This window comes from Palaemon carinicauda, chromosome 9 (genome assembly GCF_036898095.1).
Source record: "Palaemon carinicauda isolate YSFRI2023 chromosome 9, ASM3689809v2, whole genome shotgun sequence".
NCBI classification, from domain to species: Eukaryota; Metazoa; Arthropoda; class Malacostraca; order Decapoda; family Palaemonidae; genus Palaemon; species Palaemon carinicauda.
This window is the reverse complement of record NC_090733.1, coordinates 151,301,973-151,319,472: the sequence shown is the minus strand read 5'-3', so window position 1 is coordinate 151,319,472 and position 17,500 is coordinate 151,301,973. Positions and strand designations below refer to the sequence as shown.

General features: G+C 33.4%; 1 protein-coding gene and 1 long non-coding RNA gene across 2 annotated transcripts in view; both read right to left on the bottom strand.

The window, feature by feature from the left end:
* Nucleotides 1–2,207: 2,207 nt before the first annotated feature.
* On the bottom strand, nucleotides 2,208–8,024 carry LOC137647281 (uncharacterized). The gene is made up of 2 exons (XR_011045563.1): nucleotides 3,288–8,024; nucleotides 2,208–3,223 (listed from the first exon to the last, which is right to left on the bottom strand). It is a non-coding gene; the product is annotated as an uncharacterized lncRNA (long non-coding RNA).
* A 102-nt stretch (nucleotides 8,025–8,126) lies between these two features.
* LOC137646697 (kielin/chordin-like protein) overlaps nucleotides 8,127–17,500 on the bottom strand; it is a 191,267-nt gene continuing 181,893 nt past the window's right edge. The window contains exon 7 of the mRNA XM_068379805.1: nucleotides 8,127–10,925. Within this exon, the coding sequence (XP_068235906.1) occupies nucleotides 10,815–10,925 (111 nt within the window). The 3' untranslated portion in view covers nucleotides 8,127–10,814. The remainder of the gene's footprint in view (nucleotides 10,926–17,500) is intronic.

The window sequence follows — 17,500 nt, the reverse complement described above, 5'->3', positions numbered from 1 at the left end:
AGCTGCCTTGGCTTCATGGTAATATATTTTTTATGGTATTTTTCTAAAAGAGATCAGATTTATATAAACATAAAAAATATAGTCCTAAAGCCATTTCGGTTTTTTTTAAGGCGAGACCCTTCTGGTTTGACAAGTATTGTGTTCGCTTGACTTAAAAACATTCATAATGTATATATATATATATATATATATATATATATTTACATATATACATATACATATATGTATATATAAATATACTGTATCTCTCTCTCTCTCTCTCTCTCTCTCTCTCTCTCTCTCTCTCTCTCTCTCTATATATATATATATTTCTGAATGGTGATACCTTAACGTGGTGAAAGCGTTTACTGTATTACCACTATCAGGTCCACCCATGCTAGGTTGTTTTGCTGTGAGAGATCAGGCATAAGTCTCCCACCATCACCAATTGGTACTAGCCAGCGAGGTGATGAAAACTGGCCAAACCCTCATGTTTGAATAAAGGCATGTTAGGTGCCTTTGTCCAACAGAGGACCAAAAACAGCTGCATCTGTTTTTTAATTAATTTAGAACTGTCTTTTAGTATTTATGAGAAGCTAAGATTAATAAGAAACTAGTCCTCCTATAGTCAATTCATTTTAGTGAGGCAGATTTGCACCGACTCGCAGGGGTGCCCTTTTAGCTCGGGAAAGTTTCCTGATCTCTGATTGGTTGGACAAGATAATTCTAACCAATCAGGTAGTAGGAAACTTTTCCGAGCTAAAAGGGCACCACTGCGAGTCAGTGCAAATGCGCCTCATTAAAAAAAAGGAGTATAGGTTGATCTTTTTCAATAAGAATCTTATACAGAGAATCTTCCTTGGTATTATAGTAATAATCTATAGAAGCTTTTTTCTAGCATACTTTGAAATAGTCAAATCTATTTAGCCTTTCATAATAATTTTCGGAAAGAGATCATAGCTGTACATTTTATCTGAAGGTTCAGATTATTATTATTATCATTACTAACCAAGCTACAACCCTAATTGGAAAAGCATGATGCTATAAGCCCAAATCTCTAGTGAGGAGAGGAAAAAAGGATATAAATAAACTATAAGAGGAGTAATGAACTATTAAAATAATATATTTTAAGAAGAGTAACATTAAAAATATTCTTTCATAAATGAACTATAAAAAGAGACTTGTGTAAGCCTGTTCAACATAAAAACAACCGCTGTAAATTTCAACTTTTATCGATTAACCTTCCTGATTGGGAAGATCATTCCACAACTTAGTCATGAGTGGAATAAAACTTCTAGAATACTGTGTAGTATTGAGCCTCATGTTGGAGAAGGCCTATTAGGATGAATTGCAAACCTAGTATTACGAACAGGATGGTACTGTCCGAGATCTGAATGCAAAGGACGGTCAGAATTATGAAAAATCTTATACATAACGCTGCTAGATTCTAACTAGTTCCAAAATCATATATCTGTTTGACCTTCCTGTAAAATGTAATTAAAGTGCTCTATAATGTGAATCCTTGCTTTTTATCTTTCTATATTAATAACCGTATAGAATGAATCAAAATGATCGATTTGTGATAAAATAAAAAAAAAACATATGTTAAAAAAAAGGATTAAATAAATGAATTTGTACAGTAAATATACATTATATATCATATACTTATATGTACAGCATAAACATATATATGTGTTTGTATACAATGTAAATATAATTATTTTATATATATATATAATATATATATATATAATTATATATATATATATATATATATATACGTTGTGTATATGTACACAATATACATATATATATATATATATATATATATATATATATATAAATATATATATATATATATATATATACGTTGTGTTTATGTACACAATATATATATATATATATATATATATATATATATATATATATATATATATAATTATCTTATATATACACTCTATGTACACTACAATATATATATATATATATATATATATATATATATATATACACACACGTTGTGTTTATACACACACACACATATATATATATGTGTGTGCGTGTATATATACACAATATATATATGTATGTATATATATATATATATACACATAAACCTATGTATGAGCTGTATATAGGTTCCAAGCAAAAACAGGAAATGATATATTCATAAGTGATTAGTCATGAGACCTCATCATTCAACACAGAAAGGTTAATAAAACACAAAGTTACAGATGCATTCATTAATCTAGGCTATACAAGATGTGTGTGAAAATATAAGGGTATATCCGTAATTGGTAATTGCAACACATAACAAAACTTTGCTGTACGGATGTACGTAGGTGCTGGATGAGACTGGGATGCAACCATCTTCCAACATACGAAAGATCTCTTATTAAAATGACAAGTTCTTCCAGTTTTATCAGACAAAAGCTTGATTTTGACATAGGTTTCAAAAGTTTAGTTTCATTCATTCATATCTTTCACTCGAGATGAATAGCATGTTAGGCTAATGCATTATATAAAATGAATTATATTGCTGTTAGCAAACAGATTTTCTCTGCATATAGAAAATAATGACAGTTATGAACTTGTTTAAAAAAAAAAAAACAAAAAAAATAAACACTTTCAATTTAAGACAGAATTCCGGATAACAAGACGGGACTAAGAATTTCCCAGATCTGATTTTGTCTCATTAACTGAAGTTAAATCAACAGATGCTTTGTTGAGTTCGAACGTCAGTCTGATACATCATTATAAAGTATCAATAACTTTGCAAAGGGCTCCAACAGGGAATCAAGACTTTACGATCAACTCAACTTTCAATGCGATTTAAAACGTACCTGATTTAATTATAACCTTTCCGGATAAGTGAGAAAAGCCAATGACGTATTACATTATTTAAATTTGATAAATAATAAAATAAATATATACTCGCAAGTACATAAGCTTTAACCTACATAACAATCATACATATATTCATATGTGCACACTTGTATTACCCTCTCGCATATACATAACCTTTAACCTACATAACATTCATACATATATTCATATGTGCGCACATGTATTACCCTCTCGCAAATACATAAACTTTAACCTACATAACATTCATACATATATTCATATGTGCACACTTGTATTACCCTCTCGCAAATACATAAGCTTTAACCTACATAACATTCATACATATATTCATATGTGCACATTTGTATTACCCTCTCGCAAATACATAAGCTTTAACCTACATAACATTCATTCATATGTGTACACTTGTATTACCCTCTCGCAAATACATAAGCTTTAACCTACATAACATTCATTCATATATTCATATGTGCGAAAATGTATTGCCATAAATTGCAATTTAGTAAGTTAGACCATCAAAATTAAGCTTTTATTCTGTCGTTTTGTTTTTACAAATGAGATACGTTGGTCGACAACAAGCGTACAGCAAAACTTTTAATTATCATTTACAGATATGATGTGCATTTTACATTTACTGAGAAACAACCTCGGAGGAAAGTTGAAAAAGTCTTGAGACGTGAAATCCTGTCGCTGATTCACTGAACAGATTCAGAGGAGAGAAACAGGAATGGGTCTTTATTACCTATAGGATAATATCATTTAGTAATGAGATTATTACACCACCTGCGGAAAAAAAATGGAACAGTGCCTTCAAAGGCCAGATTATACATATTTTTATTCATGAATATTAAGGCATTCTCCTTCAGACAAGAGAGAATGAGATATTATCTTCAGAGAGTTTATTTGCCTGAAAAAGAGATTTATTTCAGCTTCCTCGTGAACTCACAACATACTGTTACCTGCCTTTCGGTGAGCAAGTGTACATCTGACAACTTTTTGTTTTTGTTTTAATCGTCAGAGGAATATTGTCAAAGGCTGTCTTCATCGAAGACAACGTTTGGCAGCGAGATTTATTTGTTTTTCCCTATTTTTTTTTTTTAGTTAAGGTTCGCGTACCCCCAGAAAGTGACTATCTATTGGAGGAGGAAAATTACAGTCAAGATTATGACGCTAGAGTTGATTAAATACACCTGGGGAGTATAACAGAGCAAAGATTACTGGAACAATCTTAGTAAACAGGTGTCAACATGACACCTGCATCACAGGTGACAGGCGTGCAGAAGTGCAGACTGTGCATTACACCCAACTGACGACAACAGAAAGCGGGAAAATGCTTAGCATTTCTCTCCACTAAACAACAGATTTGGAAAGAGTATAGATTACTCCGCATATGGAGTCAAAAACACAGTTCCTTGACTCTCTTTTAAGAAAGAAAATAAAGAAAGCGAACCCATAGGTTTTCATCTCGGCCAAAAAATTGGGCCGTTACAAACCAAAGGCGAAACGAAAGAAGTTGGCGGGAAATACAAACCCCACAGATATGCACATTTAGAATGATTGTACCAACCATTTATTTTCTTTTATTGACAAATGAGATCTACAGGGGGGAAAGATCGGTGGGTTAGGTTTATCACATATATCCTTTATAGTGTCGTATGATGAATCTTTCACTATCAAAGAAACACCGAATAACAATACAAAAAACGCCAAGTAAATCATTCTGGGGGCTATATTTACAGCTCCCCAGATCATCAATTTGTATCATCCTTGACGGCAAGGTCTAAAGAAGAAGAACCATCAGTCTGCATCACATCTGGCACCCGGAGGTAAACACACACACACCGTGCTGCCAGACGTAAGAGAAATTAATTCAAGTTGTGCCGATTCAGTCATCTAAAGGTATTCATAAAAAACAGACAGTGATAAACAAAGAGAATTACTATTAATTATTCGAAATTCGTTTAATAATTAAACCTGAATCGAACTGGTGATATGTAAACTTTACGGTACGAGTATATGTCAGTAACCTTATATAAATACAATTAGCTTTTCCTTCAGCTTTCCCATTTTAATATTTATAAATAAAGACATCAAATCAAAAGATTAAGATACCGTCAAAAATCCATATCACAATTAACGTTTAAAGAAGGAGAATATTTACAGAAATAACTAGCTCAGGGATAAATTCATAGTGAATAGATTATCCATCACAGAACGTACATTCAACTGTAACGAATTGGCCTTATGGAAACCAGTAAAAATCAAGTCCTTTACATCTCCAAAAAAACGCTACATAGGGATACTAATATATGAGGCATCTTACATAACATATATCAGCATATACACGCATATGCATACATATACTTATAAATATACATCGCATATGCATATATACATATATATCCAAAGAATAGGGAGTTTGTATTGCCTTACTAATATGAAATATATATATATATATTGATATATCTATTTATATGTAACATTATCATCCTCACGTCAATAACATGAAGAGGACAACGGTAATTAAAAACATGCACATTCACATATTCAAATTTTCCTTCGGCAAAATAGAGCGGCATTTTGAAAACGGGTTTCTAAACGAGAAGATCTTCTGAAACCGCATGTTTAGAAACCTGAAACTGTTCGTTTAGAAATCTTCTAAAACGGCTTGTATAGAAATCATCTAGAACCACCTGTTTAGAAATCTTCTAAAAGTGCTTGTTTAGAAATTCTCTAGAACCACCTGTTTAGATATCTTCTAAAAACGGCTTGTTTAGAAATCCTCTAGAACCACCTGTTTAGAAATCTTCTAAAAACGGCTTGTTTAGAAATCCTCTAGAACCACCTGTTTAAAAATCTTCTGAAACGGCTTGTTTAGAAATCCTCTAGAACCACCTGTTTAGAAATTTTCTAGGTCTGCCTGTTTAGAAGTCTTTCACCGCCTATTTAGAAATCTTCTAAACCAGCTTGTTTAGAAATCTCCTAGAACCGCTTGTTCAACGTCTTGTAGACTGGCTTGTTTAGAAAACGTTTAGAAATGGTTGTTAGAAGTCTCCTAGAACTGTTAGTTTAGCAATCTTCTTTAACCATTTGTTAAACGTCTTCTAGAACCGGTTCTTAGAAGTCTCCTATACTCGCTTGTTAGGAAATAATCTAGAACCGCTTGTTAGAAGTCTTTTAGAATTGCTTGATTAGAAATCTCCTAGAACTGCTTGTTGAACATCTAGAATTGGCTGTTAGTAGTCCTGTAGACCTGCTTGTTTGGAAATCATCTAGAACTACTTGTTAGATGCCTTCTAGAACAGATTGTTAGAAGTCTTGTAGATCCCGCTTGTTTAGAAATCTAGAACCGCTTGGTAGAAGTCTTCTTGAACTGATTGTTTATAAATCTTCTAGAACTACTTGCTAGACGTCTTCTAGAACAGGTTGTTAGAAGTCTTGTAGAACTGCTCATTTAGAATTCTCGTAGACCAGCTGCCTCAATAAAGGAATCCTCTAAAACCACCTGGAAATTGTCTAAAATAAAATGAACTCCAGCAAAGCCTCTTTCAAAACCGTCTTCCAGAAGCAAGTTCTCCTCAGAAAAACCTAAAAGATGAAATTTTTCTTGGAATCGCATTCTAAAATCGGATGCTTTTAAAATTGAGTCATGTAAACTTCCAAAAAGAAGGATCTCTTAGCATTTCCTTTCTGCTTTTGGCACCGGGCTTTTCAAGCCCTTTTTAGGGCTCTAGACTTTATCGTGATGCTCCAACAAATGAAAACTCTTTTAGAGCCGACTCCACTAAACTTCTTAGGTCATTTTGCGCAACGCCACTTTATCTACCGAAGGGAAATTTGCCACCGATGGCGCAAAAACGGATCATGCTAAGACCGAACTACATTTTCCTTTTAATTGTCTTATTGTTATTATGATTATTATCGTCGTAATACTGCGATATGCCTTTCACACTCGGCCAGCAGCATAATTGCGCGACTGTTACCCACTATCAAAACGTGTATAAATAAACAAACGTAGCAGTCACATTCACTTCTCTCTCTCCAAACGCAGGGTCGCCAGGTTTTCCAAATGAGAAAAGGCCAACGTCTGATCAACTGCAGCTTTAAAAGGCCAACCTAATAGTAGAAAAAGGCCGAAAATATAGCATTTAAGGCTAACCAATTTTAAAAAGGACAAATTTAGGTATCTTGCACAAAAAAAGGACAAAATTTGGAGGTTTTTGGCCCAAAAAAGGCCAACCTGGCAACCCTGCTCCAAAGTCTACATTGGCACAGCGTTTCAGAATGAATATCAAATAAACAATATATCACAGTTTCGCAATGATTAGTTTTGACACTATAAGCAACGATCAATTAAAATCAAAGTGATGATAATGCGCTTGTGCCGAGTCAATAAGTGTTTTATGAATCAAAGGACAATAGCTGGAAACATCTGAATATTGTTTTTTCTCTTTTGATAACATTGAGAATAAGTGGAGGCAATTTTATCGACTATTGTATAGAATAATTCAAGGAAATTCAAAGATAATTGTACATATCTTTTACGCTATTGTATTGAATAATTCAAGGAAATGCAGAGATAATTGTACATATGTTTTACGCTACTGTATTGAATAATTCAAGGAAATTCAAAGATAATTATACATATCTTTTACGATTCTTTAACGAAAATTCATGAAACTGTGAATGAAAATGAATGAGAAAAGTCGTAAATAATAATTTAATTATTTTATGACGTTTAAAAATATTTATGGAAGGTTAGACAAAAGAATGGAAAATCTGCATCGGCAAATATCAGAAAACCCTGATGTCATTATAAAAGCAACATTCACGAAAATAAAAGAATTTATCATTCCACTCCATGGCCTAATAAAATTAGATAATTGATTAGATTCCAATGTTTCATGAAATTTTACCATATATTTTTCGTAGAGTAAAATCAGGGTTTGTCAATATCTACAAATTTGATATAAATTACAATGATGACTATTTTCTTCTGTGATTTTCTCGTTTTCCTTTTTTTTTTCATTATGAAGACTTGATAAGAAACGTTTTTTATATATATAAATAAAATTAAAGAATGATAAAAAAAATACTCTATCTTAGCATCGATGAGCCACGGTGTTGTTAATATTTTCTGAAAGAAAAAAATAACCTGCTCATCAAGAAAATATATATTTTTCCATATTACGTTGCAAAAAAAAAAAATATATATATATATATATATTTATATATATATATGTTTATATATATATATATATATATATATATATCCTTTAATCACGAAATCGAACTATGAATAACGTTTAATAGCTTATTTTTGCTACACGAACCAATTCCAAATTAATCTGTTGTTTTGGGAAAGCAAAAATTGACGTGTATTTCTATATGAGAATCGATGGCTTTTGAAGTTACCATAAAATTGACTCCACTCTTTCAAATGTCGAGTTATAAAGACATTTCCCACAATGAATAAGGTCCACCAAAAAGGCTGTTTACATTATTTTGATCTGCTATTTTGTTCAATGGGAAACTTCTGGTTGACAAACATCGCTTTCAAAGACCATTACGAAAGAATCTATTAAGTATATTTTTATCGGAAGTTCTTAAGACATTAATTTTCATAAAGTCGTAAATCGACATGTGAACATTTAATCAAGTCCTGGAAATGCTAATAACGACGAAGAAACAAAAAAATCGCTCCTTCCCCCGATCCGCAAACGAGCTACTAGTAACATGGACTTATTAAGCTTGAAAAACTACCACTCAATAGGGATATCTAGACACAAAACTAGTCTCCTTACGCCTTTGTCTTCCACAAAGTCATGAATTGCATTGCAATATAACTACTTTCCCTCAACCAAGAAGAATTTAAAAATTCAAAATTCAAATCCGTTTGACCGTTACTTCCCAATATCTAGGAGCTACACACAGCTTCAACACATAAAATATTCATCTTAATAATCGAAAAAAACCGTGGCATCTTAAATGCTTCTCTAGTTGGTGGAAAAGGAAAAAAAAAAGCAATGAACACTGATGACTAACATTGTTTGAAGCTTAACACTGAGCCACTTTTGTTCCCGCCAAAAATGACCTTTCACTAAACAACGCAACAGTGATCAGATCTACACAGCTATCTTAATAATATCCTCTTGGAATTGTCTGGAAGGGGGAAGTATCCAAGCCAAAAGCAACTGGCGATCAGTCCCATAACGATCGCTATCTAAAAAATAAAACTCACATCAAAAAGGTTCGTCATATCCAGGGAAATTTTTTATTTATAAATCAAAGCGAACGGTTCCGAGCAACAAAAGCTAAGTCGAGTCTCACACATACTGCAGTCGCACGGGAGGAATTACCTATAGCATACAAGTATACTTACTCTCTTTCATAAAGGATTGAAGTTAAGGGTGTCTTCTCATTAACTAGTGCTTGAAACAATTCCCTCGCCAAAAATGCTGAGCTTCACAAGGCAAAGAAACACACAACAAAAAAAAACACACTTTACCTTTAGTGTCAACAACAAAAACATCTTGATTTGCAATGCACACATTCTCTTTCTCTCAACATTTGAAAGATAACAAGATGTGGGCTTTATCAAGATTTTTTCTTGAAGGATAAGCCCAGAAATATTGATCTACATTATTTTTTTTTTTGAAGACTGCTAATCTAATACAATTATCGTTTATAGTAATCAAATAGCGGAATTTGATTGCCCGTGCCAAAATTCAGAATTTGATCTTCCAAAATTGGCATCATAAGTAATTTATCAAGAATTTAATTTTCCCCTGCAGTCTCCAAACCCAAAACGTATGTTTACTAACAAAGAAATATGATTTGTTACATATAAATATTCTTTTATCTTAATTATTGTTCCCAGACCAATATATATCTAGATGTATTTTGAAGTTCTTGAAATAAAACACTGCAAATAAAGGGCCCTCACTGCCACTGAAATTCTCACATTATGCTCAAGCAGAGCGTGTCTCCTGCGTGAAGCCCTGTTTGTACTTATATAAGTTCACGGTAAAAGGAGATGGAAAGTATATTTAAAAAAAAAAAAAACAAGAAGGGCTAACAAGAGCTTAAAGTAATCGTCGACGAGTCCTTCTTAAAAATAAATCTTGTCTTCCAAATGGTTGAGTATCTGCACGATGGCGTGTTTGAATTCACACTGGGAAAGTGAACTTGCATAATGATATAATTTCATGTTTTTTTCAATAATTTTCAAAGTTCCTTCGTTTATGAATTGTTATCCCTCCTTCACAAATGACTGTGATGACAATTACTCCATATGTAATATGTTTTGAACATTATATTATTAATAATTATCGATTAATCTTCAGATATCTATAGGCCGTTTCACGGCTAACAAATGCCTCTGTCCATGCAGATCCTACAAGAAAAAACAAACAAGTTTCAAGTAAATAAATGAATTTTTCTTCTACTAGATTTGGTTAGTCATATCACAAAAGCTTTCCATACTTAGAAATATATACAGAAAAAAATACAATCACATCGGAAATTTTCCTCAAATGAGCAAATGATAGATTGCTAGTTGGTAAAAGAAGACAATAAAAGATTCATAAAAGAAAAGCATTAAACGCTAAAATGGCACAAATATAAACAAAAAATATACAATGTTTTTAATACCTTACACAAGCAAATCAGTTAGCTACCTAAACATACTATTAGTTCACTTCCAATTTCATAAAAAATAAGTCTCTAAAAGAAAGAAATAGCGAGCAAACTCTATTTCTGGGCGATGTTTGCGTAGTTAATTTCATTCTGCTCGCGGGCGTGAGGGCAGAGGGGCGTAGTAGTAGCAGTAGCAGTAGTAGTAGTAGTAGTCCAGGTAGCGAGTTAGTATTTTTTTTTTTTATTACTGTTTTGGTTGAAGGAGGCATGAAGATTTGCTTTTGAAAGTCTTTTCATTTGCATTAGTAGAAGGTTGCGAGACAAGATCTCTAACCAAGGAGAGGTGGGCGCCAGCCTGGACCGAACTGGCTGTCATAGGAGCACTTCCACACGCGGTCGGTCACGCTGTAGTTCAAGAGCTTGGCCATCTGGATGCTCCCCTGGAAGAAGAAGAAGAAGAAAGAAATTAGTTGAAAGTTCGCATGTAAAAAAAAAAAAAAAAAAAAAAAAAAAAAAAAATTGAAAATAAATCATCTGAAAAATAAAAAAGTATTATTTAACTTGCCTTGATGTAATGAAACTGAGTTATACTCGATCAAAGAAATTGTTTCATAGATGATTCTGATCTTTCATTACTTCTCGACGCGATGGTACTGGATAATCTATTGACCAACCTGCAAACTGTCCCTTGCTGAAAGTCTTGAGCTACTGAGACACATCTGATGAAAGCAACTCCCATGCAGTTAATTCTAATAGCCATGCCTTCTCTACCACGAGGCTCAATACTACACAGTACTCTAGAAGTTTTATTCCAGCTCTGACTAACTGGTGGAATGATCTTCCTAATCACGTAGTTTAATCGGTCGAACTTCAATAGTTCAAATTTGCAGCGAATGTTTTCTTGCTGAACAAGGCGACACAAGTCTCATTTTGTAGATTATTTAAGAAAATCTATTTTAATGTTACTGTTCATGAAGCATGTTATGTTTCATAGATTATTTAAGAAAATCTATTTCAATGTTGTTACTGTTCATGAAGCATGTTATTCTAATTTGTTCATTACTTTTCTTGTATTTTATTTATTTCCTTGTTTTTTGGTTTTTTTTCACTGGGCTCTCTCCCTTTTGGAGGCCTTGGGCTTATACCATCCTGATGTTCCAACTATGATTGTAGCTTAGTTATTAATAATAATAATAATAATAATAATAATAATAATAATAATAATAATAATAATAATAATGTTTCAATCTTCTGTTATATTACCGTTACTTTTAATTGTATGGGTGCTTTATTGGTATACAAACATCTAAAAAAAAGGGTAACACGGTATCACAGACGATCAAAGCATCTAAGATAGGCTGCGAAGTGTCATAACACAAACATCTAGGAGAGGTAACAAGGTTCCATAAAAAATGAAAGCATTCAGGAACATTAATATGATGCCATAAACAATATAAGTATCTATAAATATTGATGAGGTGATAATGAGATAACCATGCTTTCTTAAAAACAAAATTAGCGGGGCTACAGCACTAACCTTGGATAAAAAGAAAAGAAAAAAAAATATATCCCAAAAGATTCAGTTGGAATGATGAAATATTGAATAAAACGTAATTATAGAACCGCTCAATAAGCTGCAAAATTAAAATTGTGCCATTTGACAAAAACGCTGTCCTTAAGGTCGACGATAGCATGGGTATACTATACCAAAACCACTCTAATGCATAATAGGCTAAGCTTCGACATGTCGGTTAGCATAAGTATCAATAACGGAAAAAGGCGTATGGAGATATCTAATTTGAAAATATGTTTATTTTAAATAATTAATATGAGTATCTTACAACCATAAGTAGTTTATTTTAAACAAGAACCAAGTTTCGTACAAATATTTTTCCCTGTTGGAGCCTTTGGGCTTATAGCATCTTGCTTTTCCAACTAGGATTGTAGCTTGGCTAGTAATAATAATAATAATAATAATAATAATAATAATCCTCACAAGTAAACTCTTCATACACACATATATCCAATAACACGCGCAATTATATTAAATATGATACAGTAAGCACACTTTCCTGTAATACAAACGCGAGTTATCAAAGAAAAAAATAGTTGTCAGCTTCTCCTAAACGTTTCTCCAAGACGTGACAAGAGGAAGTGGGAAAATTTGCAGATGGGGCCACTTTTGAAAAGACATTCGTGTTCGACTTTCTTTTTTCCTACGTTTTTTCCCTTTCACCGACCGCAAGGAAATTTCTAATCGTAAGCTCGTAGATGCTTACGAAGAAAGGGAAGAACTGGGTGGGGTGGGGTGGGGGGTGGGGGGGGGGAGATGAGGGGTTCCATAACGGTATGAAAATGAGCATCAGGTGCTGAGAAACAAAAATGTAATAAGATACAAGTCAGAAATATTTGTGTTATTGACCTCCACTCGTGACTCGACGTTGTTACAAAATTTGAAACTCTCTCTCTCTCTCTCTCTCTCTCTCTCTCTCTCTCTCTCTCTCTCTCTCTCTCTCTCTCTCTCTCTCTCTCAAAATAGCAAACAAACACACATGAACACAAACAAATATGGTTTGATAAGACAATGCCAAATGTCAAAAACATCCAATAGGCAGATTACTTTCCGATCAAGATAATGCTGAAGAATTATTGATACAAAACATTAAAGTAATTGGTTACAGAGCAAACATATACTCTTTATCTTCTTATACACATAAGCATACATATATATGCATGTATGTATGTATATATATATATACATATATATATGTATATATATATACACACACACACACACACATATATATATATATATATATATATATATGTGTGTGTGTGCGTGTGTGTGTGTGTGTATGTGTTATATGGTTGCTATATTTATAAACACATAAAAACGTAAGCCTGAATATGTCTAGAGTGGATTAGTTTCCCTACCATTAATAAAAAAAAAAAAGACCGCTGAGTTACGTGGCAAGATATCAAAAAGTTCCGACCAACTTTCCAAAGCTCCAGTTAAACCTACTTTCCCCTTTATAGGATCTATAGTCTTCCATAACCAAGCAGGGGTTTTAAAGGATGTGGTAAAGTGTTCCTCGTGTGGGTTTGTGTAACCACTTCATTAACTAGATATATCCTTGCATTTAAATTGAGGCGTTACTTTCTTTATTATGAAATAATGCTATCCTACTCTTGCGAACAAGTTTCCTCATTTTCAATTTTTTTTATCAGGACTGACTTATGCTTCTTGGAGAGAGAGAGAGAGAGAGAGAGAGAGAGAGAGAGAGAGAGAGAGAGAGAGAGAGAGAGAGAGAGAGAGAGAGAGAGAGAGAGAGAGTACAATTGAATATATTTTCAGAATATCACTTTTTGAGCAAATTTTGACCCACCGTTATCTGAAACAAAGTTTTCAACGTATAAAATAAAATATAAGTTGACGATCGAACATAAGGTTAGGTAACGAATAAAAATATCTTTACCTGCAAAGAATGGTAACGAAAAACGATAAAAATCATTACGCCTAACCTGTCGGCAATCAACTCAAAATTTCATTTTCGTTCGTTTTTTCTTTCATATTCTGATGCCTCTCCAGCGTGCTTCGATTACAGGTATTATTGAAATATAAAACTTTAGTGTCGCTATATCTGGCTATTTCAACGTACCAATCACGCAGTATGGCAAAGTCTGTAAAACTGAGAATCCGTTTTCTCTCCAAAATAGAGAAAGCATAGAGAACGGCTTGCGGTGGCCGATGTGTAACGTCCCTGACTGGTGAACGCCAGACTGAGGTTCGAGTACCCCTCAAACTTGTTAGTTTCTTTGGTCGCTGTAACCTCACCATCCTTGTGAGCATAGGATGGGGGTTTTGGGGAGCCTTTAGGTCTATCTGCTGAGTCATCAGCAGCCATTGCCTGGCCCTTCTTGGTCCTGGCTTGGGCGCTGATCATATGTATATATGGTCAGTCTCTCAGGCACTGTCCTGCATGATAGGGCAATGTCACTCTCCCCTCAACTCTGCCATTCATGAGTGGCTTTTAAACCTTTGAACAGATGTCCATTAAAAAACTTATAAAATTAAATTCCCTTCGTTTGATGGGATTAAGAATTTTTCTATTTAGATTATAGAAAAATTAATCACAGTAAAGATTTACATGTAAATTTTCAATTGGATCTAAACCTCCAAAAAGTTCCTTTCTAAATGAAATATATATATATATATATATATATATATATATGTATTTCACTGGTTACCGAACGTGGGGATAAAATATAATGGCAAGAAACCTAACGATGAAAATATAATCACAACAATTACCTCCAATAAAACGTAACTACAAAAAAAAAAAAAAAATGTTAGCATGAAAATATTCATAAATGTAGAACGAAATTAACCATCAAAAGTAAAATATAAATGAAATAATTTCCTATTAATGTTTTAGTGTGTCAATTTATGTCGACTTGAAATTATGGTCAATGAATATACCTACCATAGTCAATTTTTTTTAGTGAGGCAGATTTGCACCGACTCGCAGGGGTGCCCTTTTAGCTAGGAAAAGTTTCCTGACAGCTGATTTGTCGGAAGTATCCGGACAAAAATACTTCCAACCAGTCAGCTATCAGGGAACTTTTCCGAGCTAAAAGGGCACCCTTGCGAGTCGGTGTAAATCTGCCTCACTAAAAAAAAATTGACTATATAATATCCTATTCCTCTATGCTTTGTCATGGAAACAAGAGATGCATCGCATACACAATACCGTTTTAGAAGATTAAATAAATTTATGGTCTCAAAAGCTACAGTATAATGTTTGTCTCTAAAAGGGCAAACTGATATTTCTCCATTCAGTGAATAGTATGAAAAAATAATCAATCCAATGTGTATTAATGGCGTTGTGGAATCGAATGAGAAAAGTATTTCAATACTCTTTGTTAATATTATCACAAATTCTCTCTCTCTCTCTCTCTCTCTCTCTCTCTCTCAAACAAACAAACAAACATACATAAACAAATGAGAATCAAATGAGAAAATTATTTCTACTCTTTATGTTAACATCTCTCTCTCTCTCTCTCTCTCTCTCTCTCTCTCTCTCAAACAAACATACATACATACATACATACATACATAAAACACAAATGAGAGCAAATGAGAAAAGTATTTCTACTCTTTATGTTAATATTATCACATTCTCTCTCTCTCTCTCTCTCTCTCTCTCTCTCTCTCTCAAACATACATAAACAAATGAGAATCAAATGAGAAAATTATTTCTACTCTTTATGTTAACATCTCTCTCTCTCTCTCTCTCTCTCACTCTCTCTCTCTCTCTCTCTCTCTCTCTCTCCAAACAAGCATACATAAACACAAATAAATGAGAAAAGTACTTCTTCACTTTATGTTAATATCATCACCCCCCCCTCTCTCTCTCTCTCTCTCTCTCTCTCTCTCTCTCTCTCTCTCCAAACAAGCATACATAAACACAAATAAATGAGAAAAGTACTTCTTCACTTTGTTAATATCATCACCCCCCTCTCTCTCTCTATCTCTCTCTCTCTCTCTCTCTCTCTCTCTCTCTATCTCTCTCTCTCTCTCTCTCTCTCTCTCTCTATCTCTCTCTCTCTCTCTCTCTCTCTCTCTCTCGAAATCAAGTCCCCTTTCTCAAGGTAAATACCATCTCTCGACATTCATATGTTAACAGTGATGGAAATTACAAATAGCTTTCCTACAACAGGATACATCCTTTTTTATTTTGAACATTTTCTAGTGTCACACTCGTTTAAAAAAAACCCTTTTACTAATTATCATTTTTGACACCTACAAAAGAATTAATTTTCCCAACTGTCAAATGCTTCCTGGATGTGACGACAAATATACAAATGTTAATTTTGGTCGGAATTATTTATGCTTCACTTCCTTTTGTCAATGAATAATTATTCCAGTGAAATTAGTGAGACAATTAGTTATTAAATCATCAGCATAATTCAGTTAATTAGCCTACAAGTAATCGTAATTTATTCCTATATTAGATATACATAGAAAGTTAAAACATTCATAATGATATTCATGTCATTTTAGCCAGAATAATAAGATTTAACTTTAATTTGTTGAAATTACGGTTCTATAAATATACAAACACATATAATGTATATATATATATATATATATATATAAATCTTTTCTCTCATACTTAGTGGCAATGTCAAGTGTTTGACTATTCGGTCTCTCCCATTTCCTCGGGTATGGTGTTAAGAGTAGTCATACCCGGGTGATATAGTTAGGAAAAAGGAAGGGGGTGGGAAGGGTTGAATCTGTGTATGCATATCTATCTAAATAATTAGCTGTAATTTTTGACGGGTCGCGTACAATAGTTTCACCATATTGATGAATAAACATATGTTATCCATTCATTAAAGAAGTAACAGTTACAAGGTTTCAGCTTCCAATTCATCGGTGAACAATTTTATTAATTGGAACAATAAGGTTATGGTGGTCTATTAGAAACGCTTCTCTCTGACGATATACTGGTTTGGTGTTCGAATCCGCTCAAGCTGCATAGTTTCTTGTGATGTGTGGAACCTCACTATCGGGTAGTTGAATCAGTAGAACTTCAAAAGTTCAAAGTTGGAGCAAATATTTTTATGTTGACCAGGCTGACATGAGTCTTTTTATTGTTTATATATGACATATCTGTTTTTGACGTTGTTAATAGTTTATATAGGACATATCTGTTTTGACGCTGTTACTGTTTTAGAATGATTTATTGTTAATTTGTTCCTATCATTTATTTATTTCCTTATTTCCTTTCCTCACTGGGCTATTTTTTCCTGTTGGAGCCCTTGGGCTTATAGCATCTTGCTTTTCCAACTAGGGTTGTAGCTTGGCTAGTAATAATAATATACTGTAGGTCAACTTGCTGAGTCATCAGCAGCCATTGCCTGGCCCTCCCTGATCCTCGCATGATAGTGAAAGGGCTTGAGTGCTAGTCATATCTACTTATGGTCAGTCTCTGGGATTTTGTCACTGTCC